Here is a 25,641-nt window from a genome sequence, read left to right on the forward strand (position 1 = left end):
TCAAAAAATACCAAAATTTCCATAATTTTCGGTAACAAAATCTGACACTTTTATAATTTCCAATAAAAACTTCCAGCAATTCCATAATTTATGCTAAATTACTCACTTTTTCAACAATTTCTGGTAGATTCTTGAAATTTCTAATATCGCAAGAGAGATTTTGAAATTTCCACAAGGTTCGAGTGAATTTTGAAAATGGTCAAAAAAATTTACAAAAATATTATTGTCTTTTCATTAAATTTAGAAGGATGACATGTTTAACGGAGGTGGCAAGTTAAATGCTCGATAATGAAATAGTGGAGTTAATACAAGTGGCCCAAAAATAGAGGAGAGGATTCAAAGTCTAAAATATACCATAAACTATTTTGATAAAGTCTCCCCATGGATGTCACAAAAGTTAAAAGACACCATATAAGTAGGGGTGTTTGCAGTGCGGTTTGGACGGTTTTAACGCTAAAAATTATCCGAATTGCAAGAGAAAAAACGTGCGGTTCGATTTGGTTTGGTTGCCTTTCAAAAATAAAGCTTAACCGAACCAAACTAAACTAATGCGGTTTGGATTGGTTCGGTTTTTTACAAAAAAAATTATTAAGTCATACATACACATATAGAGAAAAATATAATTTTGTGTTTAATCGTTCATACATTACCATAAAAAAATTTATAATTGTTAAAATAAGTTTATAATTATTAAAATACGTTTATAATGATACATAAAAATTACATAAAAATGCGTGTTACAATTTTATCTTAGATTTAAAGAATGATATACATGATATTGCATTTGTAAATAAATATTATACAAAGAATACCATAAAATATATTTTTTCTAAATAGTAGTTATAAATGAATGATATTTTGTTTTTTTTACTGATATATAAATTAAAATAAATATCATACAAAAATTATGATATTGATTTCTTTAAAAAAATTAAAGAAATATATACTAGTTAATAAGATACTGTAACATAATACCTTTGATTTGGTTCATTTTAGTTTGCAAAACACAAACTGCAAATTGAAGTTCTGTTAGAAAATGACCCAAATACATCCGAATAAATATTATATTTTACAATTTCAATTTAATTCGGTTTAATTTTACTGTTTTTTCTATTGGACCGAAATAAACTCTTACTCTTTAGATGATGTCAACTTAGCCATCCTTTAACTACCCTCAATTTGCTGTACATGATATAAGAGAATTCCATTTCCAAACTCCAAAGTCAATACAAGTCATGGATTGCATATACAAGAATCCCAACCAACCCATTGAAGCTCGTATCAAAGACCTTCTTTCTCGCATGACTCTCCATGAAAAGATTGCTCAGATGACCCAAATCGAGCGCACTGTTGCCACCTCTTCTGTCATCAGAGACCTCTCAATTGGTATCTATTTCAACAACCCCATTTCACAGTTTCTCTTAAAGTTTCAAACTTTGATCATTTCCATTTATAATCTATGGTTATTGCTTTGAATTGAATTGGGCCATTTTATTTTTATAGGGAGCATACTGAGCTCTGGTGGCAGTGCTCCTTTTGAGAATGCGTTGTCATCAGATTGGGCTGATATGGTGGATGGATATCAGAAATCTGCTCTAGAGTCTAGACTTGGGATTCCTCTTATTTATGGGATTGATGCGGTTCATGGCAATAATAGTGTTTATGGTGCTACCATTTTTCCTCACAATGTTGGCCTTGGTGCTACTAGGTTAGTTCATTTGTTACCTTCTGCTTAATGGGGTGATTTTTAACTCAATTAGTAGGTTTTGACATTATTAAGGTGGACAATTGATTCTGGCTAAAAGTGAGATGAAGACAAAGTGATTTATGTTTGGATAAATTCTCTGTAAAAGTGAATTGAACAGTAAATTTCAGTGTAAATATTACGTTTAGACTCAAAAGCTACCCATCAATCATGACTTAGCCTATGTTTGGTAAAGAGTGAAACACTGCTACCGCCTGTCCAATGTTCTTTTCACCGTAAGTTTGGAAAGCTAATGAGTGTAGCTTCTGCCCAACATGGTCTTAAATGTGACTTTTCACTGCCGAGCCAAAGTTTCCAAACATAGGCTTAGAGTAGAATCAATTCTAGAAAGCACAATCAATTTTACTTGAGAGCAACCAAACATGTCAAAATCAATGCTGGGTGCTCCAAACGTGAAACCAAACATACACATTTGAATGTGGTTCTCTAATTTTAAAGAGAGAAAAGTAAACTAAAACACAAATATGTTAGTCTAGTGAGAAGATAATGCTGCTATAATTTGGGACCAGTTCTTGACTTTCTTAAATGGCATGCCTTTTGTAGAGATGCTGATTTAGTTCGGAGAATTGGAGCTGCTACGGCGCTTGAAGTTAAAGCAAGTGGAATGCACTACAACTTTGCACCTTGTGTGGCGGTAAGGCATTGCAAATTGATATCAACTAGTCATTCTATGCGTTGATGAATTGTGGCAACAAGCTACATAATGCTATGCTGCTTTTGCAAGATTGCATTGCTTGGGTGCTCCGTTTTTCGCAGGCATTTTATTTACTGAAAATTTTGCGAGCAAATTAATTCTCTTCTTAGCTACACTTGTTACTTTTTTATGTTCATTGGTGAACACCAAACCATGTGTTTTTCCTTGAAAATGGAAACACTTCCCAATAGTCCCGGACTTTTCAATTAATTCTCAATGCTTGAATCAATTTTAATAGTTTAATTTCTATCTAGACGATAAAGGAATGTGATTTAGTAGGTTAAACATACAGGTCTGCAAGGATCCTAGATGGGGAAGATCCTATGAGTGTTATAGTGAAGACACTGAAATCGTCAGAAAGATGACGTCCATGGTTTCAGGTTTGCAAGGTCAACCGCCACAAGGACATGAACACGGATACCCTTTTGTGGCTGGAAGGTAGGAAAAAAGCACTCATCCATATAAACCTCAACAAAAATATTCTAGTTTAAAACTATTGAAAAATTAACTATTACATCTCTGATAACAATTTACATATTTTCATCAATATTTATACCTTATGTTTAAGTTTTACCCCAGGAACAATGTTGTTGCATGTGCCAAGCATTTTGTTGGTGATGGAGGTACTCATAAGGGTGTGAATGAGGGAGATACTATATTGTCCTATGAAGACTTAGAGAGAATACACATGGCACCTTATTTAGACTGCATTTCCCAGGGAGTTTCGACCGTTATGGCATCCTATACTAGTTGGAATGGACGCAAACTCCATGCTGACCGTTTTCTTCTAACCGAAGTCTTGAAAGAAAAGCTAGGGTTTAAGGTAAAGTTACTGATGATCTATCTTTGGCTAAATCGTCAAGTATTTTTTGCATCAATATGCTTTAAAAGTCCAAATTATGTAACCCAAGTTTTCACTATATTAGGAGCTATTTTTGCATGTTATGGACAAATGCTGAAATCTTTTATCTGTTTTCTGTTCTTTCTTTCGTTCTTCTTGAAAAGGTGACGGGTTTTTGTGTTTTCTTATTTCTATATGATATATAAAAAAAAACATTCATGAGCTTCCGCCTAATAGATTAAGCTTTTAGTATAATTGTCCCTCGCCATGCTGTAAGAGCTGCATTGACTAAGGTTATGTTTTGATAAATAACATAATTGAGCCTTACAGCATAACCGCTTATCGTATAAGTGTTTATGTATGGTTATTCTATAACAAAAGATAAAATAAAGTTAAATTGTTTTCGTATAATCTATACATTGTTTTCGTAAGTTATCATTAGATAGCTTATAGAAATAAGTTGAAAATAGCTTATAGACATGCCATAAGTTGTTTTCATAAGCTCTTAACAGTCTCACAAATGTCTATTCTAGTAGATAAGTTCAAATAAGTCAATCCAAACATACCCTAAATTTTAAGGAATTCAACCATTTTTTCCTCCATATTTTTGACAAAAAAGTTTATTTTTCGCACGAGGTATATCTGGCCTGCGTATTGTCCTCGCTTTAAGTCTAAAAGGATATCTCGTGAATTGTAATTCATTTCCTTTTATTTCTTGAGTTCATTTTAACATTTTTGTAATCTACAGTATTGTTATTGTTATAGGGTTTTGTTATTTCTGACTGGGAGGGGCTCGACCGACTTTGTAAACCTCATGGATCAGATTATCGATACTGCATCTCCTCAGCCGTCAATGCTGGAATTGACATGGTACTACAGATCTTCAGTTCAAAGAATCTTTCTCATAGTGTTTTTTAATCTGTTTTCACATATTCAATTACATATGCAGGTGATGGTGGCTTTGAGGTACAAACTATTCATCGAAGAAATGACCTCTTTGGTTGAATCAGGGGAACTACCAATGAGCAGAATCGACGACGCTGTTGAGCGAATTTTGAGAGTAAAGTTCGTTGCTGGTCTTTTTGAATTTCCTTTAAGTGACCGATCTTTGCTAGATACAGTTGGTTGCAAAGTAAGTGTAAACATAGCACATTTTAACATTTCTATATTCCCGTATTAATTGTTCGTGTGTATCATGACTTGTTAAAAAATCGTAAACTTTGTTTTACTATCATACTTCTTCTGCAGCCACATAGAGATCTAGCACGTGAAGCGGTTCAAAAGTCCTTGGTTCTGTTGAAAAATGGAAAAGATATTAGTGAATCTTTTCTTCCATTGAACAAGAATGCTAAAAGAATTCTTGTTGCCGGAACTCATGCCGATAATCTTGGATATCAATGCGGAGGTTGGACTAAAACTTGGTATGGCGGTAGCGGGAGGATTACAGTTGGTAAGCTATGACTATGATATTTATTGGTTTTTCAAATGTGTTTTGACACCTAAAGTTTGAGAACACTTGCTTCACAACTATATTAAGAACATGGTTGTCACATAATCACATTAACTTATACTTTACAATGTTAGGAACAACAATCTTGGACGCAGTTAAGGAAGCCGTGGGAGCTGAAACAGAAGTTATTTACGAGAAGTATCCATCAAAGGACACCATAGAATGTAACGAGTTCTCATTCGCAATTGTAGCCGTCGGTGAATCTCCATACGCAGAGTCATTGGGCGACAATTCACAGCTCACAATCCCCTTCAATGGAACCGATATTATAAGCTTAGTCGCTGACAAAATCCCAACGCTCGTTATTCTGATATCCGGAAGACCTTTAGTCTTAGAGCCATGGCTTTTGGCAAAGATAGATGCTCTTGTTGCTGCTTGGTTGCCAGGTACCGAAGGAAACGGAATCACAGATGTTATCTTCGGTAGTCATGACTTCAAAGGACAACTTCCAGTTACTTGGTTTCGAAGTGTTAAAGAGCTCGATCGACCAAGCGATGGAGTTGCTTCATCCGAACCTTTGTTTCCTCTTGGTTTTGGGCTAAACTACTTGAATAAGTAAATATGTAATTTAGGTAATAATATTTTCCCTTCTTAATTTACACGACACTGATACTCACACGTATATATCAGGAATAATTTGAAAAACTTAAAGTGGTTAAATGTTAACACATGTGTCGGTGTTGTACTATACTCACACATAGATATCAACAATAATTTGACTTATGTGAATCAGATTTAGTCTATAGATTCATATTCCCTCTACCCCACTGGAAAAATAAAACTATATTTTATATAGTGAATTACACTTGGTTGATGTTCATCCTGCAGAATATTGATATAAAGAAAAACAAATTCTTACAACATTAATGTTTTCTCTTTTCCCTGTTCTGTGGTGTGACATATATATTATGCTTCAGATCTTCTATTAAATTTCAATTATAAATGTTTCAAAGATTAGGCTCATGGATGGAAATACTATAAGGTATAACCTTTCTTGGAGAAGATTTTTATGCTAATATGCGTAACCATATATAGAAACTATATGATTCTGATAACACATTTATGTTTTTCTATTATATGCCTTTAGTTATTATTTATTCAGTCTCCTCTTGTGGTTTACCATAACAGATTTTATTGGATACCAAATCATTAGCTCTACTGTTAGATATTCTGGTTTATTCTCAATATTTTGAAAAAGAAGATGAAATAATTCAGATACAGAACAAAACAACTGCATAATAATTACTTAATGATAGAGATTTGATATACCAGCTTTTCTCTATTCTTTTTCAATGTAATGTAACATATTAGGCCCACTAAATTACATTATTTTGATTCTAGACCAATAATAAAGCACAAAGTGAATCCTACCCACTTTGTTCTAACAAATGCTATTATTGCAAATTAAGACTTTACATTTAGCTTTGGACTGTGATAAGAAAAGTATTTATTAGGGAATGTTTGTGCCCCGCAATTCTGAAAATTTAAAATTGTTCTTAACGTGTTCGGAGATGGGAATGTTTGTGCCCCGCAATTCTGAAAATTTAAAATTGTTCTTAACGTGTTCGGAGACGCATCTCCGAACGAATCTAAAATCACACAAATCAGCCTTTATAATATTTGTTTCATTTTGAACAAAATATAATTCGGAGATGCATCTCCTTATGTTATTTGGGTATATCCGAAGATGCATCTCTGAAAAACCCTCTGTACTCAATTGTGGCATTTTTTATTCCCTAAATCTTAATATTTTTTGAGGCAAACATATTTTAAGTCATTTTAGGCTAACATAATGTGACAAGACTGGAATAACGGATAACATCCTTGAACCAATTAGCAGTGGGTTGTTCCAACTCCAATATCTTCTGACTGTGGTTTACCGAGCACGAGCGCTCTAGTAAAAATATCACCATCAGTCACGATTTAATTAGTTTAAGACATATGTATTATAAAAGTAAATAAATATACCTCTCTTTTTCAGACATGCCTAACAACATTGTCCGCATAGAGATGAAGTAAGGAGGTGTCAAATTGACCTATTGGATAACTCTTTAAAAGGGCATCACCAGCGGGTTCCTCTTGAACTTCAGGGGCTTCATGTGTTGCATCATATCCAGGGACTCGTGGCCCCGTGAAGTAGGACCTGAGATAGGTGACTACGAGAAGTAGAGCCAGATGATTGGGAACCTCGCGCTGGGAACCATCAAACAAGTTATCATCAACTCATGGCCTCGTGGTCCTGGCTGTGGCTCTCTCATGTCGTACAAACACGATTTGGAACACACGTTCGAGTCTAATCCTGACAGGGCTGTGTTCAGTCATTGCACCTGTGTTAAAACCAGAAAGTCACATCACAAATTCAACCAAAATTAAATCAGACAAAAGTTTGGATATACATCTCCAAAAATAACACAGAAAAAATTCGGAGATACATCTCCAGATAAAGTTGCGATTTTCTCAGCCATGGCAGAAATGCAACTGCTGCCCTAACCCTCCAAACAAATGCAAATGCATGTCCATTCATGCTACCTATTTTGATTTCCCTACTATCTAATGTAGCTAAAACAACTTATGTTTTTATAAAACATCAATCAAAATATAAAAAAAGAATTTTGAAAAATTTACGAAACTAAACTGATGAGAAAGAGAAGCTTGAATGGATGAAAAACATGAATTGGACACCTTTATTAATTGAGATTTTTTACGATGGTGGAGGAGAAAAAAGTAACCCCAATTTATTATTGGTGTTTTTATTTATTAGGAGCTTAATAATCAAAATTTTATCATAATAAGTGAATTGTTGCGGATTCCAACTTGCACTTTTGCAATCAAATGTATTTGCAACTTCCAACTAATCTGATTTAAAGGAATTTATATATATATATATATATATATATATATATATATATATATATATATATATATATATATATATATATATATATATATATATATATATATATATATATATATATAAAAGGCATATCATATGAGAATGTGAGAATGAATCTGAACCATTGAATTTTAAAATAAGTGGTGGAGATCATGGGTGAATCTCTTTTTTCTCTCTCCTACATCATTTATTTCAAAATGTAGGACAGAGAAAAAAAAAGATTCACCCATAATCTCCACCATTTGTTTTAAAATTCAATTGTTCAGATTGATTCTCACATTCTCATATAAATATGGCATTCTCATATGATATGCCCTCATATATATATATATATATATATATATATATATATATATATATATATATATATATATATATATATATATATATATATATATATATATATATATATACACACGCTTCACATTAAACAAAAATTCATATATGAATTTGATTAGAAAGAGGTGCAAGTGTTGATGGAAATAAGAATAAAGTGGGGAAGCTGCGTTAGTCTTATCATAATTACTGTTATAATGCCCAATTGAAGGACCATTTGGGTTATACCGCCATGCTTTTTGTGGTTATTTTCTTGGACTTATGCTCACATTTTAGACAAGTTGCAAAGGAAAAACAAACACAAGGGCCATTTTTTAATATGCCTCAATAATTAGAGGAATTTTAATGCATAATTGACAATAATGTTACTAAAAGGTGAAGACTACTTTTATCAAGGACCATATATTTCTTCCCAAGAAAGAATTTTTTGCTAGAGAAAGTATTTACTCTCTTATTTTTCTTCTATATCGCATATTCGAATCTACGTTTTCTACAATTAAATGTTCATACATATTATCATCAAGTGGATTGCCGAAACATTTGAACTAATTTGAAATAATTTACATGTTGAAAAACTACAAAGATATGGAATAGGAAATAGAATTATACCCACAAAAAAAGAAAGTGAAAAAAATGAGTGAACAAAGTGAACTAGTTAAGCATATACTTAATTCTTTCTTCGTTGAAAGATGATAAAACCCAAGTCTAAAGAAAGCTCCAAAGTCAAATTACACGCTTCTCACACATATATGAGCCCAATTATTTGGGGAGGCATGTCATATCCAAACACACTTTATGCTTAATTTGATTCTATAAGCTCATTACTTTTTTTTGGCAATAGCATAATTTTTTTTGTATTTTAAATTTATATTTTCGTTGTTGAATGTCATAATTGTACTCTCTTTTCTTAAGTTTCATTGCATGCTATGCCACTTTTATATTACACCATTGTAGAGAAAATAGAATATGAAGATAATAAAAGTGTAGATTCTAATAAGACTACTACTTCATGAACTAATTTATCAAGAATCAGTCTTCAGAGTTTATATTATATTATATTTTCTTCTTTTTATTTCTATTTGCAACAATGAAATATATATTGATTTTTCATATTTAATTAAATTAACGTATAGTATCTACACTGGCGGAGGAGCCTGATCAGAATTTTTGGATGGTCGTTACAATATACTAAAAGTTATAGATGTTGGAATTAACCATAATTCTGAGAGATAATTCGAATCAATTTTGATAAACAAGAATCAATCTTTTTTTATTGATTACGCCTCTCGTTCTTCAGTCTTTACTTGATTGATTCAACCATACCTTAGTTGCAAGATGATTCTGTTGCGCAAAGATAATGAGAGAAGATAATGGAGAGAGAAGAGAGAAAGATGAAATTTAGGATTTTCGGAGATAAGAAGAAGATATTATTGATTCTCAATTCTAACTGAATTGCTACATTCACAAATATGGTGTCTCCATATTTATAGTTGGGTTTGCTTGTCCACCAAGCAAACTCTAACTAACCCTAACTAAGTTACAAAGCAATAGCTAAGTCTAACTCTTTCGACATATTCTCCTTTCGACAACTTACAAATTTCGACAACTACTTGTTATATTCGACTCTCTGCAGAATATAGTTAATACAGACTCTGTTGAATACTACTTTGACATAAAAAATTATATAATCAACACACCACCTATTTCATTGTGTCTAAGCTATCTACATTCATCATAGTTCTCATTCTTTTGAACAATTTGACTTGCAAAACCTTCGCCATGATGTCTCCAATTTGATTCTCAGTTCTATAGTGTTCCAGGTTCAGCTTCCCATTTTTTACTTGCTCTCGAATATAATGGAACCTCATCTCGATGAGTTTGCTTCTTCCATGTGCCATCAGATCTTCACCAAATTGATAGCAGACATGTTGTGAATCTTCATGGTCATTTCTCTATGATTCTTCCTTATAATTTCTTCGACCATGTTCACCATCCATGTTGCTTGACATCCATAGAGAGGAGCACTTATGTATTCTACTTCACACAAAGACAGTGCTACCATTGGTTCTTTTCTTGAGTTTCAATAAAATGGTGCACCACCTACCATAAACACAGAACCAGTTGCGGATTTTTTATCCTCATCAATACTATGCCAACTCGAGTTAGTGTAATCCACTAGTTTGAATTCTTTTCCTTCATCAGTTGTTGAAAACAAAATGCCATAGTTGAGAGTTCCTTTGAGATACCTTAGTATCCTCTTCGTGGCTGCAAGGTCTGAAACCTTTGGCTTCTACATGAATCTACTCACCATACCCACACTGTAAGCTAGATCAGGCATTGTGTGACAAAGGTGTCTTAATGATCTAATAAGTCTTCTGTATTATGTTGGATCAACATCATTTTCATCTGAGTCTTTCGAAAGTTTCAGTCTTGACTTTGCAAGTGTCGAAGTTGCATTGCAGTCTTCCATCTCAAATATTTTGAGTATCTCACTTGCATATCTTCTTTGATACATCATCAGGCCTCTACTACTCTTGTAGAATTTGATACCAAGAAAGTATGGAACGTTTCCTGAGTCAGACATTTCGAACTCCTTGCTAAGATCACCTTTGAAGTCTTTGATCTCTTTTTTGCAGCTACCTGCTATCAACAAGTCATCAACATATAGGCAAAGTATAAGCAATTCACTCATTCTTCTTCTAACATATACTCCATGCTCAATTTTGCATTTCACAAATTCCTTATCCGTTAGAAATCCATCTATTTTCTCATTTCAAGCTCTTGGAGCTTGTTTAAGTTCATACAAAGCTTTATGCAACTTATATACCTTGCTTTCTTGGCCTTTATTTATAAATCCAACTGTTGTGTAACATAAACTTCTTCATCTAATGAGCCATTGAGGAATTCACATTTCACATCCATCTGGCATATATACCAGTTGTTCATATTTGCTAGAATAATAACCAACCTTATTGTTCCAATCCTAGCAACTGGTGTAAAAACTTCATCAAACTCGATTCCTTTTTTCTGAAGAAATCCTTTGGCTAAAAGTCTTGCCTTGTGTCTGATTACTTCTCCTTTGGGATTCAACTTCACCTTGTATACCCGCTTCATATCAATTGCCTTCTTACCTTGTGACAAATCGACTAGTGACCATGTGTTGTTAACTTATATTGAATTCAATTCCCCATTCATCGCTTGCATCCACTTTGAGTTCTTCAATGCCTCGGTTGTTCAGGGAAACCTACGAGTACCGACCATTAGCAACACCTCTTTGAAGGTGAAAACAGCTAAAGAACAGAGGAATGGATGACCTGATCCCGAGATACTCGCACACTAGCTCAAAAGCCTTTAGGAAGGCTATGGAATTGAGATGCAGTTGGGAGGGCGCCAAGTGCGGATAATGGAACACCCTAATCTGGAGCTTGGTGAAGGGCAGACGGAGTCCCATCTCCTTAAAACACACCTCATACACAGCAAACTTGTCCTCGGTATTTTTCGAAGATATCCAATCATCCATAAAAGGAAACACCACCCTTCATTCCCTCGTAGCGACAAACGGGTCCACCTCCTCGATCACTATTGTAAATGCCTCCTCGGGATGGAGAACGAACTTCAAGGGAGTAAACTTCGACTCATCAGCCACCCAAGCATCCCCAGAAATAGTCGCTTCCTCCACCTGAGCAGAGTTCCCCTCCTGGTCGACGGATGTCTGTTCGGAAGATGACCTTTACGAGAATAAGGAGTGGTCGAGCTGCTTGTACCCTCGTGACAATTCTCACTCAGAGTATCTTCTTCAGAACCGCCAGAAATTTGTACCTGAAAAGCAGCAGAGAATAGTGAATTTGACTTCAAAAAACCAAATCCATATTTCCACCGCAAATTAAGTGAAAGGCCGTGCGCTAAAGCAATAAGGACAATGTCCTCGGCCAGAGCCCTTAACTCAAAATAGTGAAAGAAGGCGTCGAGGAACCCCCCTTGATCAGTGGTTTTCACACATATATTTTCCGTTGTTTTTAAGTATTTTTAAGTTATGTTATTAAGTGTTTTATTTCTTTATTCGTCATTTTATGCTTTGGTTGTATGTTTTAATGTTTTCAGGTTCATATGGAGAAATCGGAGTAAATCAGTGCGAAACTCGGAGTTTTGAGGAAGTTCAGAAAACATGCTACAGGAGGCCTGACACGGGTGGCCGTGTTGCTCAACACGGGCCGTGTCAGGAAGAGAGCTGGGGCAAAGTTTAAGAGAAAGGAAAAACAGTGAAGCAACACGGGTGCCCGTGTTGCACAACACGGCCCGTGTTGCACATCCTGGGACTCAACAATAAAAATAAATATGACAGGGGACCAACACGGGTGCCCGTGTTGCACAACACGGCCCGTGTTGGGTTTGACGCTGATTTCAATGATTTTTGTGATTTTGTTCAGTGGTTTGCCTGCAAGGGTGTTTTTGGGATTTCCAACCAACTTAAGTGAGTCTGCATTATTTAGGAGAGTTTTTAAGATGAATTAGGGATCTTTTTTGCCACACGAAGAATTGGAGGATTGAGAAAAGAAGCCTATGCAATTGGAGAAGAACAGAGAACTCTCATGAGCGGAAGCCATTGAAGATCAAAGTTCATCATCTCTATTGTAATGTCTTTATTTGATATCTTTGTAATTTCTTTGGATAATATGAGTAGCTAAACCCCCCAATGCTAGGGGTATCCCTGATTAACATTTGTGATGATTTTGAATTCCGAATTTCAATAACATATTTCTGTTTCATGTTCAATTTAATGGTATAAGGTTTTTAATGATTTCCTCGTCGGACCAACTGGATTGATTTGTGACTGACAATTAGGATTGACCTCCATTGTTAGGGTTTTTATACCATTATACTATAGTAGATATCACCTAGGACTAGGGATACCCTATAGTAACCGGATTGTTCTTGATTATAATAATACTTGATTTGATCACTAATTTCGAATGTTCAAAGGTTTTCCCACTAAGGACTTAGGAGCAAATACCCTTAAGAACCGGTAATTGATAAGTTGAATTTTGTTAATGAAACAAGGGTTCAGAATTGTTACATGTTAATGCACACACCTACCCTGGCATGTTACTCATATTTGGCTAAATCAACCTTTTAAGTTTATTTGCAATTTAATTCGTACTCATAAAAACCAAAACCCTAAGGCTTTTTGTTTAATTGAATTCCTACTAACTCTATAATATCACGCAGTCCTTGAGATCGATATTCGGGTAAATTTCCCTTTATTACTACAGAGGCAAAATAGTACACTTGCTATTTTTCCGATCAAGTTTTTGGCGCCGTTGCCGGGGACTGTCGAAGATTATAGAGTTTTTAGATTTATTTCAATTAGAATTTTGTTGCTCTGCGACTAAAATTTTATTTTCTGAAAAAAAAAATTATTTTATTTTTGTTCCTCATCCTAATAATTGTCTAATCTGTTTATGCGAGGTAAGACCTCAGCAGAATTTCTTTTTGACGCAGAAATTGAAAGGACTTTTCACGCAAGGCGCAGACAAGCTCGTCAAACTAAACTGGAATCTGAGGAAGAAGTGATTACAGTTCATTCTGGTTCAGACACCGAAAGTGAAGAAGAGATCATGGGCGAGGTACCACCACCAGGGAGACTTCTCGGAGACTATGGTGCTAGAAACACACCGGGAGGAAGGCTAACTATTGTCAACCAACCGGTGAATGTTACTAATTTTCAATTGCATCCAAGCACCATCACTCAGGTCGAAAGAAAGCCTTTCACCGGAAAGGTTAATGAAGATGCAAACAAGCACTTACAGAGGTTTCTGACCATGAGTACAACTTTAAAAATCAAAGGTCATACAGAAGAGGCCAAGAAGCTGAGAATGTTCCCATTCACCTTGGCAAAAGAAGCAGAAGAGTGGTTTTATTCCCTTCCAGCAAGCAGCATTACATCATGGGAAGAGATGGAAAAAGCTTTCTTAAATGAGTATTTTCCCGCCTCGGTCTTTATAAGGAAGAGGTATGACATTCTGAACTTCAAGCAGAAGGAGGGTGAGCCCTTAGGAGATGCATACAAAAGATTTAAAATAATTCTAGTAGCATGTCCCACTCACAATATGGACAAGACTGAACAGATGCAAGTATTTGTCAATGGGCTCAGAATGAAAACAAAACAGTTAATTGATACAGCAGCTGGAGGCTCGACAAATTTCACAACAGCCTCAGGCATCATCAAAATCATTGAAGCAATAGCTGCAAATGAGCATTTGGAATTGTATGACAGGTGTGCTAGCAAACCGGAAGGAATCATTGATCTCAAGCTGGAGACTTCTAAAACTCGGGTTGAAGATGCGATAGCCGCAGAAGTTGAAAAGAAATTGAAGGCTATGAATATAGGTAAACAACAGGTGGCTCAAGTTCAACAAGCTCAACCTGTCAGCTGTGAAATCTGTAATGGCCCACACCAAATGGTGTACTGTTTTGCTACTCCCAAGCAGATTGAAGAAATCAAATTCCTAAGGCAAAACAACCCGTATTCTAACACCTATAATCCAGGGTGGAAGAATCATCCAAATTTTGCTTGGAAAGATCAACAACAACAAGGTACCCAGAAGGAAGAGTGGGAAGTGGCAATTGAAAGATTAGTTGGGCAATGTTCTCAGTTCCAAGAAGAAACAAGAAACAACCACAGAAACACTTCGGCCTCAATTAAAAATCTGGAAGTTCAAGTGGGGCAAATAGCACAGCATCTCACTCTACAGGCACAAGGTACCATTCCGAGCTCAACTGTGAAAAATCCGAAAGACCAAGAGAAGATTAATGTTGTTACTACAAGAAGTAGGAGAGTAGCAGAATCTGAAAAAGAAAAAGAAAAAGAGGAAATAAATGACCCCATGGTAATAGAGGTGGATCTGGAAATAAGAGAGAATCCAAAAGAGCCAGAAGTTGTGGTACCACCGGTTAAACCAATGGAAGAAAAAAATAAGAAAGACGCTGAACCGGTGATAAAACTACCTTTCCCCTCCAGAGTGACAAAGAAGGTTTCAAGAGAGAAAGACTTTGAAAAGTTTACGAAATTGTTCAAAAAGTTAGAGGTAAATCTACCATTCTTTGAAGCACTTGAACACATGCCTTTGTATAAAAAAATTATGAAGGAGGTGTTGGCGAAAAAGAGATCACTAGGAGGAGAGCCAAAAATTGCAATTGAGAAGTGTGGTATAGTCTCGACAGCAAGAAAGATCCCGATAAAGAGGAAAGACCCTGGGGCGGTGGCGATACCATGCACTATCAAGAATATAGAATTTAAAAAGGTACTCCTCGATTCTGGGTCTAGTGTGATTTTAATGCCTTTGTCCATTTTCAAAAAGCTTGAATTAGAAAAGATTAGTGAAAGCAAGACACAGTTAAGGTTCGCTGATCACACCGTCAATAAATACTATGGGGTAGCTGAAGATGTACTAGTGAAAGTTGATAAGTTTGTATTCCTTGTTGACTTCCACATCATGGATATTCCGGAAGACGAAGAAACTCCTATCTTTCTTGGGAGACCATTTTTGTCGACAGGCCGCTGCAACCTCGACATTGAAAAAGGGACACTAACGCTAAAATCATTTGATGAAGAAGTAACCTTGAAGATGTTAGGAGTTAAGAAAAATAGGGCAGGTATGAATGAGAAAACTTCAGCTGGTATGACAGAAGGTGAAAAAGAAGACAAAAATCCTAAAAATCTCCAAGAAAAAGTGTCAAGCATAGCCTCTCGGGTGGAACCAACTTATGTAGCTGTCAAAAGTCATAAGAAATCGAAGGGAGTCAAGAAGAATGTGGGAAGCAAATTGAAGAGAGAAGTTAGCCACGCTTTTCATCTTCATGAGTTCGTGGTTGCAAAAGTGACAAGCAACAAGGTGTGGAAAAGGAAATACCCTCCATAATAAAAGGTAATGGACCGTCGAGCTATGCGACGTTAAATGAAGCGCTTCGTGGGAGGCAACCCACGGTTTTAATAATTAATTTCTCTGTTTGTTTATTTTATTTTCAGGAAATAAAAGAGGACGTCTCTGGTGAAAGCTTGGAAGTGATCATTATAGTGCATTACCCTCTGTGAGTCACCTCTCTCAGGCTCGTTCTGAAACATTGAGGCCAATGTTTAGTTCAAGTTTGGGGGAGGCTCTTCTCTTTGCATTTTAATTTTTATGTTATTTTTATGTTATTGGTATGATGTGAAACCATAAAGTGAATTCTGCCCAAATTTTGACCGAAATTTTAATTTTTGTTGAAGAGTTTTGATCTTAAAGAGCGATCGGGAATAATATATAGAGATGAAGCGAGGATTGTTTGAGGACAGAAAGTTCGGAATAATGTGACAAGAAGAGGTTTGTTTAAACACCCTTGGTTCCCTAAAAGAGATACGAGTCTAACGTGTAGATTTGCACCATAGTACTTGTCTCCTGAGAAGTACTTCTCGAGTAGTTTATCGATACAGTCTGGCAGAATTCAGATTCACTTGCATGACGACTGGTTGAGAAAAAAAAAAGATATAAAGTTGGCACCAAATGATGAAAAGGCGGTAAAAGGCAATCGGCTCGCTAAGTTGGGTAACCCTCACCCGGTTATTCAGCCCAAAGGAGATTGATCCCCAAACGTCGTCCAAAAGGACAATATATAACTGCAAAGTTTGAAAATTTCATCGGAAAAAAAAGTAGCCAATGCTGCTAGTTTAGTGCCAGGAAAAGAAAACCAGAAGCTTTGATTCGTCTCATGCAGGTGATGATTATTAGAAGAAATGCAGTGCCTTAATATGATTGACCGAATGAAAGAGGAGGAAAATCGGAAAGAGACTTAAGTGCAAAGCATAGTTGGAGAGGTATCTGAAACGGGAGCTTGAGGTTTAAAGTGGTAACGAAAACTCGTCGCGTCATGTGAATGCCGAACCAACTGTTTCTTGATCAATACAGACGGATATCTCACGTATGAACACCGTGTGCTTTGAAGGTCATTAACTTTTGTAATTGTCGCTTGAGGTCAAGCAACAGTTTAAGTTTGGGGGAGTTTGATCAGTGGTTTTCACACATATATTTTCCGTTGTTTTTAAGTATTTTTAAGTTATGTTATTGAGTGTTTTATTTCTTTATTCGTCATTTTATGCTTTGGTTGTATGTTTTAATGTTTTCAGGTTCATATGGAGAAATCGGAGTAAATCAGTGCGAAACTCGGAGTTTTGAGGAAGTTCAGAAAACATGCTACAGGAGGCCTGACACGGGTGGCCGTGTTACTCAACACGGGCCGTGTCAGGAAGAGAGCTGGGGCAAAGTTTGAGAGAAAGGAAAAACAGTGAAGCAACACGGGTGCCCGTGTTGCACAACACGGCCCGTGTTGCACAACACGGCCCGTGTTGCACATCCTGGGACTCAACAATAAAAATAAATATGACAGGGGACCAACACGGGTGCCCGTGTTGCACAACACGGCCCGTGTTGGGTTTGACGCTGATTTCAATGATTTTTGTGATTTTGTTCAGTGGTTTGCCTGCAAGGGTGTTTTTGGGATTTCCAACCAACTTAAGTGAGTCTGCACTATTTAGGAGAGTTTTCAAGATGAATTAGGGATCTTTTTTGCCACACGAAGAATTGGAGGATTGAGAAAAGAAGCCTATGCAATTGGAGAAGAACAGAGAACTCTCATGAGCGGAAGCCATTGAAGATCAAAGTTCATCATCTCTATTGTAATGTCTTTATTTGATATCTTTGTAATTTCTTTGGATAATATGAGTAGCTAAACCCCCCAATGCTAGGGGGTGTCCCTGATTAACATTTGTGATGATTTTGAATTCCAAATTTCAATAACATATTTCTGTTTCATGTTCAATTTAATGGTATAAGGTTTTTAATGCTTTCCTCGTCGGACCAACTGGATTGATTTGTGACTGACAATTAGGATTGACCTCCATTGTTAGGGTTTTTATACCATTATACTATAGTAGATATCACCTAGGACTAGGGATACCCTATAGTAACCGGATTGTTCTTGATTATAATAATACTTGATTTGATCACTAATTTTGAAAGACTTTGGGATTAGGATTTCAATGTTCAAAGGTTTGCCCACTAAGGACTTAGGAGCAAATACCCTTAAGAACCGGTAATTGATAAGTTGAATTTTGTTAATGAAACAAGGGTTCAGAATTGTTACATGTTAATGCACACACCTACCCTGACATGTTACTCATATTTGGCTAAATCAACCTTTTTAAGTTTATTTGCAATTTAATTCGTACTCATAAAAACCAAAACCCCAAAGGCTTTTTGTTTAATTGAATTCCTACTAACTCTATAATATCACGCAGTCCTTGAGATCGATATTCGAGTAAATTTCCCTTTATTACTACAGAGGAAAAATAGTACACTTGCTATTTTTCCGATCACCCCTCAACTACGAATTCCTCTCACAACCAAGGTTTGGGACGTCGAGGAAGCCCCCGTTCGACACCTGGAGTTTTAAGAGCACCACAAACTAAACCCGGTCATCGGCAAAAACTCCCCTGCATGCTAGAGATAACTACACTATCAAAACTAACGCGAACGGCGGAGTGACAGCGGGGAAACGAACATCCCCTACCTAAACGACGGTGGCGGAGTCCCAAAAACTCCAGAACCACCGTCTACCACCAACACGCCGTCGGAAAAAGCCCAAAAACTATGTTTCTCATATCCCAAACCACATGAATTCTACCTAATAACTAGAGTAAAGCGTAAAGAGATGAAAGAACAAGTTAACTTACGTGTTCGGATAGGAGGTAAGAGCTTGTCGGAAGCGGTTGACAGCGGCAAACGGTGGAGAGAATTTTGAGCACTCGTCGAACAGGAACTTGGAGAAGAAAGAGAAGCGGAAGTAACAAAACTCTAAGCTCCCCCTATTTATAGAAGCCCCCCTCCCCAACGCGTGATTGGACACGCGCCTAGCCTAGCCATCATTACGTCGTCATAACTACACACGTCTCAAAGCACGCGTGCGACGTCACCCCTTTGCATCCCATCAACTGTTCATCTCTTCAAAAAAAATGACGTTGGTCTTCCTCGACAACCAGTTTCCTCAAAATGACATGCGTCACACGTACAATAGGTCCTCGATTACCCTTAAGTCATCACTCCCATGCTCGGAGTAACGACTTGTGGGGCTCCTGTTCTGGACTAACCCGACAAGAAGGGACGGCCCAATCCACATCCACTATGGGGAAGCCCAACGACCTAGGCCCAATCACTGATGGGAAGAAAGAGCGCTCTCTCTTCTGCCCGTCTATGAGCTAACCATGATCTGGACGACTATATCAACTCCAACACCACTGGTCGAATATCAGGCTCCCCGGATCTCTCCCCATGTCAACCAGGGACTCTCCTCTGCTCGCCCAATAGCTGGTTTCGAGCAGTCTCCCAGGATCCCTAGGTTTACTCCTAAAATCCTGGCAGTCACGCGTTTTGGGCCTAAAACCACGATCTAGCCCAAAACACGGGCCGTTAGCTACGCGCTGGGGGTAATATATATACTCTCTCCCTCGAGAGAGTGAGGTAACACAATTTTATAATCCTAAACACTAAATCGTATGTGTGCTCCTACTGACTTGATCGTTGGAGTACCTTGTAGGTACACCCCTCTCCTTGTCATCATCAACATTGTGCAAGACGTTTGTGGCCCTTTCTAATTCTGATCTTCAGGTCAGTACACTTGTGAAAGATTAAAATGGGTTTTCACTCTTTTTTTTTTATTATAAACTAATATCAAAATTGTAAATATATTGTAATTGGTATATATTAATTGAGTTAAAAATTAATTTTGAGTTCAACATGTAAACTTACTTCATCATTAAGAACGACATAATTAATATGTTAAAAAACTAAATAAACTTTTTTTTTTTGGAATATGAATAATTGAGCATATATGCCCCATTAGGCATACCCTATTCCTAATTCTTAATGTCAGGCGTGGGAAAAGTGGTGTATATATATGGTCAAAATATCCTTATTACAAAGTAGAAAGGAAAAGCTTATGAGTGAAGATTTGCATCTCTAATCCAATGCACATCATTTTTCAATTATCATCACTTGTTTGATTTTCTAGGTTGTAACTTATGATAGTTGCAATTAATTTATTTATAGATTCTCATTCCAAGGTAAAGGTTGTAACTTCTATATTTGTCTTATGCAATTGTCTTTATGAGTGTATGAAAACCATAAGTTCTATATTAATTTCTTTTATAATAAGGAGAATAAAAACAAAGAATTAAGACATGACTATAGGGGAATGAATTTTTCTCAAGTCTTTTTCAAGAAACAAATCAATATTAGTAGAAATAACATCTAATTTAGAAAAACTTATAGCCAGATATAATTTTTTTTATAAATAAAACCTATATATTACAATTTTTGTTAGGTTAAATTATAAAATGAAAATGTAGGATGTTGAGTGAAGTTGAGTAGGAGTCGAAATTAAGGGTTTGTTTGGATGCTTGGGCTGACTTAGAGACAGAGAGTGCATATTCTTGAATCCTATGCGCTTTACAAGTTTTATGATTGGAATAATTGAAAAATAACCCTCACAATTTGTATTATATAACTTTTTGGTGAAAATTTGCAATATGTATTAATCTAAAGAGAACCTAGAAAATTGCCACAAAAACCAAAAGAAAATCCCATAATTTTTACCATTTAATATATCATACATAAAAAAATACAATTATCGCAAATTATGTTAAACCAACTCAATTAATACAATTAGCATTAGAAATTCAAGTTTAAATTTACAACATCTCATTTATTCACATCTAAGGAGTGAAATGTGAAATGATTATTCATATTACAATATAATTATCAAAACTTGCTCAATTCTTCTTTTTAATAAAACAATACTCTTAAGATGATAAATATTTGTATTTTCACTTAATGCAATAATTTTTTTCCATCACTATTGGCTAGACTCAGATAATAAATGTGTAATAAATGAGAAATTTTAAGTTGGAACAAACAAGGTTCTTGCAATTTTCAAATGAGTTATATTTATAAAATCAAGTACACACAAATCTACTAGTATCATATCTTATCAAAAAATGTTATAAAAAATTGAAATAAATAGTTTATGTGACAAATTAGATTTTTTATAATTGATTTGATTATAGACGGCTAAATTAAAAAAAATATATATTTTTAGTATAAATAGTCATAATTATTAGAAATTTACATACAAAATCGTGAGAGTCAGAATTTAAATTTTAGTGTTGATGTTTTAATCTAATAATATCGATTTTTTTATTAATTGAATTCGAATTTACAAACTATAATCCAATATAATAACTAATTATACACACTATAATCCAAATTTATATTACAATAAAAGTGAAATATTTTAAATTACATAAAATATATAGCTATCATCCGTACCTTTAGAATCAATACTATAACACTATCTTTAAATTTAATAAAAGTATAAATGGTACATAAATTAGTCTTACTATAATATATGACCAAAGTCTTTGTTAATAATATATTACCTATCTATTCCCACATGAATCACACTTTGTATCATATGTTTAAATTTTTATTATAACATAAGTAATTAAATAATTCAAATGAATCTTACTATACTACATGATTAAAGTCCTTGTTAATATATTACCTGAATATATTCACTCAAACATAAATATTTGGACAGACTTTTACATACTTCAAATATGATGTTTTTATTTTGTCAACATTTGCTTGAATTTTACTTTGAGATGAGACTTGAGTTATATTTCTTTTAGTTGTCATCATCAGAGAATACAACTTATCAAATTTTGTTTATCTAGGGTCTGTTTGGTAAAAATAGCGGTTGACTGATAAGTTAGCTGATAGCTTATAGTTTATGACTGATGGCTGATGACTGATGACTTATAACTTATATCGGATGGTTGAGACTGATAGCTTATAAGCTCATTGAAGTGTTTGGTAAAATTAGCGGTTTAATTAACTTATAAATGTAAAATGACATAAATGATATTTAATATATAATTATTTTATTTTAAATTAAAATAAATTATAAGGGTTAAAAACGGATATTAATTAAAATAATAAGGATAAAAAAGGAAGAAAAAGTAATAAGTTATAAGACATAAGCTAAAACGCTATTTAAAATAGAGTCTGAAAAATAAGCTATAAACTAGTAAAATAAGCTATAAGCTCGTGATTAAAAGACCGTTACCAAACGGGTCTAAATTATCATATGAGCTTATAAGACATAAGACATAAGCTATAAGCTCGAAAATATGTCTTACCAAACAGAGCCCTAGTTGCATTTTTAACGGATTTACAATTTAGTTGTCATTAAAGCTTAGATGTTATCATAAAAAGTATCTACGTCTTTAATACACTACTACGGAAAACCCCTTTCACAACGATTGGAAAAGGGGTACCATCACGCGGCTCATACTATTGTTAAGTAGAGTGTGGTTGTAAGTTCAATGTTTCTATCACGGTCTGGAAAGTGTTATTAAAAGGCAGGACGCGCGCCACTTATCACAACGGTTATACTTATAAATTGTTGTGATACTTACACATAGGTACTGGATTCGAAACCCATCAGCACAAATTATGTAAATCATAAATGATCTTTGATCACGATTACAATATATAACCTTTGTGAAAAGTATCTAGAGTTTATTATATAATATGTAGAATGCTTGTTTTCCATACACCTCACTATAGAAATACAAGCTTTCTGAAAATTAAGCTATTCTTGAAAACCAACTTAAGCAAACCATTGTTTTTTTATTGCATGCGTCTCATCGTGCATTTCATGCTTGTTTACATATATATTGTAGTTTATTAGTCTAACTCCTTAGATACATTTTTGTTTTCAATTACACTTAAATTTCTTGTAGTTAATGAAACTTAACTATAATCAAAGACAACGATGCATCTGAGGAGTCAAGTCATTATACCATAATCTATATGTAAAAGAATATCAAATGAACAATGAGACATATGCAATCCAAAATCAATGGTTTGTTTAAGTTGGTTTTCAAATACAATTTAATTTTTAGATTATAGTATCTATGTCAATTTAAATGAATGTATTTTAAGTGAGGTGTATGGAAAATAAGTAATCTACATATTATATAATAAACTCAAACAACATCATACAGTAGAACCAGATATTGTAAATTTGTGAGCAATGACAAATATATATTATAAATTTCCAGGACGCACCTTATATTAAAATTAATCGTGGAACAGGAATCAATTCTGAAGTTCATCAAGTTTGTGAAGCAATGAAGAAGAAATATAAGGAGGAAGAATCTTACACAACAGCTTCATACTTCTTATATTTCTTCTCATTGTATCTCAAACTAGATGAAGTTTGTTGCCGTTGTTTTCATTAACTAAAATGTGTTGTTCTTGTTGAGTGCTACAATAATCATGAAAGTTATCAACATGTGAAAATGCAAACTTATTTGTCAACAAAGTATGAAAAACATCTTGTTTATGAAGCTATGAAGAAGAAGTACAGGGTGGATGAAATTTCCATCATAGCTTCATACTTCTTGTACTTTTTTGATAGCTACACAAACAATATGTACCATAGCCAAAGTATTGTCTTTGTTAAGGTAGTGAAGACGAATCTGAAAAAATGAGAACAATTAATCAACAAAAACAACATGCAACAAACGGGATAATGAGGAGCTATCTAACAATAAGATGTAAGAAGAAGAATACCTTAATGTATGAAGCACAAGATTCATGGTTAATGGCGAAGAAGAAGAGAAAAATGGGTACTAGGGTTTCACTATGAAGGAAACGGCGGAACTGTCAATAAGTGAGAGTTCATTCGCTTATATATGGGTAAATTATTTCACAACCGTTATCTAACAACCGTATTGATAAGTATTTATTTATTATAAATATATCACAACGGTGGAACGTAGCAACCGTAGTCATATCCCTTTGATATTTTCATGTAAAAATAAATAAAAAAGAAAAGACGCGCCTTAACATTTAAGGAATAATATATATGATGGCGCTGAGGTTCGAACCTATGAAAACTTGATGGTTTTACCACGGTTGGCTGCTCAACTGTAGTTATATACAATTAATTTTTAATAAAAAAACAAAAATAATATGGTAGCGCCTTATTTTAGAGATGTCACCACGGTGTAGTGAAGAACCGTGGTGACCTTGATTAGTAATCTGCAAAATAAAGTTCCCCAATTTTTACCTATATGATATAATTCATTTCATTTTATTATGATTTTAATTTTTTTAATTGAATATAATGAAATATAAAAATTACATGTTAGGTATGATTGGCCAACTAACATTGTCTATGTCACTCAACAAGTGTCACCTATTTAAAGAAATTACACAACATATTTTTAACCAAAAATAATAAAGATCAAAATTGTTTAAAAATGAAATAGAAAAATTAATTTCATGTATTAACCATAATATAACGATCAAAACGATTACTTAACATATATTAACAATTAATATATTTTAAATTATAATTTATTTTAGTCCTTCACAAAAATTGCTGAGCCTTGATTAATCATTGAGAAAAAAGGTCTATATTTAATCTTGAAAAAATTTAACTGAGTCATGTTAGTCTCTCTGTTAATATTTTTTTCAAACCGATTTTTTTTTTTTTTACTTTTGAACTGTGATTTAATTGTCATGTGTATTATTTATGTCACATGTATCATTTACAAAAAGTAAAAAATCATTTCAAATATAACATCCCTATTTGCTAATTATCACAAATTATACTAATGTTGGCATTTAGGCATAAGCATGGTGATTAGTGATTAAAGGAATCGATTTAGAATGGGTTATAAGACAAGAATTGCTTGGTCATTTTGAAGATTAAGTGAAGAGCTAATTAGTTTTTTTGCTTATCAACCATATAAGCCTAGGAGTCACTCTCTAATTCATCTCTCTCCATTTCATTTTCTTTCTCCCACACTTAGAAAGGTTGAGCATGAGCAAGATAAAGAGAGAAGGGGGCGGACTTGGATAAAGAGGAGAGGAGGAGTCAAAAGTTTCATTGCATGCACCATCATCATCATCATCCCCATCACCAATCAAACATCTATCCTTCATCTACTTCTCTTTCAAGGTGGGTTCTAGGTAGATTCTTGGTTAGAGGGTTTGGGTTTCACATGAATAAGGGTTGGGGTTTTGATAATTGATTGTATGTTCTTATTTGAATTGATGACTTTATGTTGCATGTTAGTATGGAGCATGAATTTACTTGATCATTGATTACATGAACATGCATGTTGAATTATTATGTGTGTAACCTGTGAAATTGTGTTAAGAATGCTTCTACCATATTTGGGTCTGTTTGGATTGAGAAGAAAATGTATTGGAACTAATATAATGCAGGAAAATGACATTTTTGACTCTGGTTCAGTGAGCAATTGATTGCACTACAATGTAAATCGATTGCACTGCTCCAAATGTGTGATTTTTGGATCTAGTTCAGTGAGCAATTGATTGCACTACCGTGTAAATCAATTTCATTGCTCAAAATATGTGATTTTTGCTTCTGGTTAAGTGAGCAATCGATTGCATTATAGTGTAAATCGATTTCA

At 34.6% G+C, this 25,641-nt stretch overlaps 1 protein-coding gene across 1 annotated transcript; it reads left to right on the top strand.

Annotated features, from left to right (window-relative positions):
• The first annotated feature begins 381 nt into the window (after nt 1–381).
• On the top strand, nt 382–5,472 carry LOC131658641 (uncharacterized). The gene is made up of 10 exons (XM_058927912.1): nt 382–444; nt 1,158–1,386; nt 1,504–1,708; nt 2,309–2,399; nt 2,752–2,897; nt 3,039–3,282; nt 4,066–4,170; nt 4,250–4,432; nt 4,549–4,750; nt 4,885–5,472. Exons 1-10 carry the CDS (start codon nt 382–384, stop codon nt 5,367–5,369), a joined length of 1,953 nt encoding a protein of 650 aa, XP_058783895.1. The 3' UTR covers nt 5,370–5,472.
• The last annotated feature ends 20,169 nt before the right edge of the window (nt 5,473–25,641 follow it).

Source organism: Vicia villosa, linkage group LG3, assembly GCF_029867415.1.
Source record: "Vicia villosa cultivar HV-30 ecotype Madison, WI linkage group LG3, Vvil1.0, whole genome shotgun sequence".
NCBI classification, from domain to species: domain Eukaryota; kingdom Viridiplantae; phylum Streptophyta; class Magnoliopsida; order Fabales; family Fabaceae; genus Vicia; species Vicia villosa.

Excerpts from the sequence above, each read along its gene's own strand:
- LOC131658641 (XM_058927912.1), top strand. The coding sequence starts at position 382 with ATGGATGTCACAAAAGTTAAAAGACACCATATAAGTAGGGGTGTTTGC. Across the intron at positions 445-1,157 it reads TTTGCAGTGCGGTTTGGACG|CCATCCTTTAACTACCCTCA; the intron begins GTTTTAACGCTA and ends ATGTCAACTTAG. Across the intron at positions 3,283-4,065 it reads AAGAAAAGCTAGGGTTTAAG|GGTTTTGTTATTTCTGACTG; the intron begins GTAAAGTTACTG and ends TTATTGTTATAG.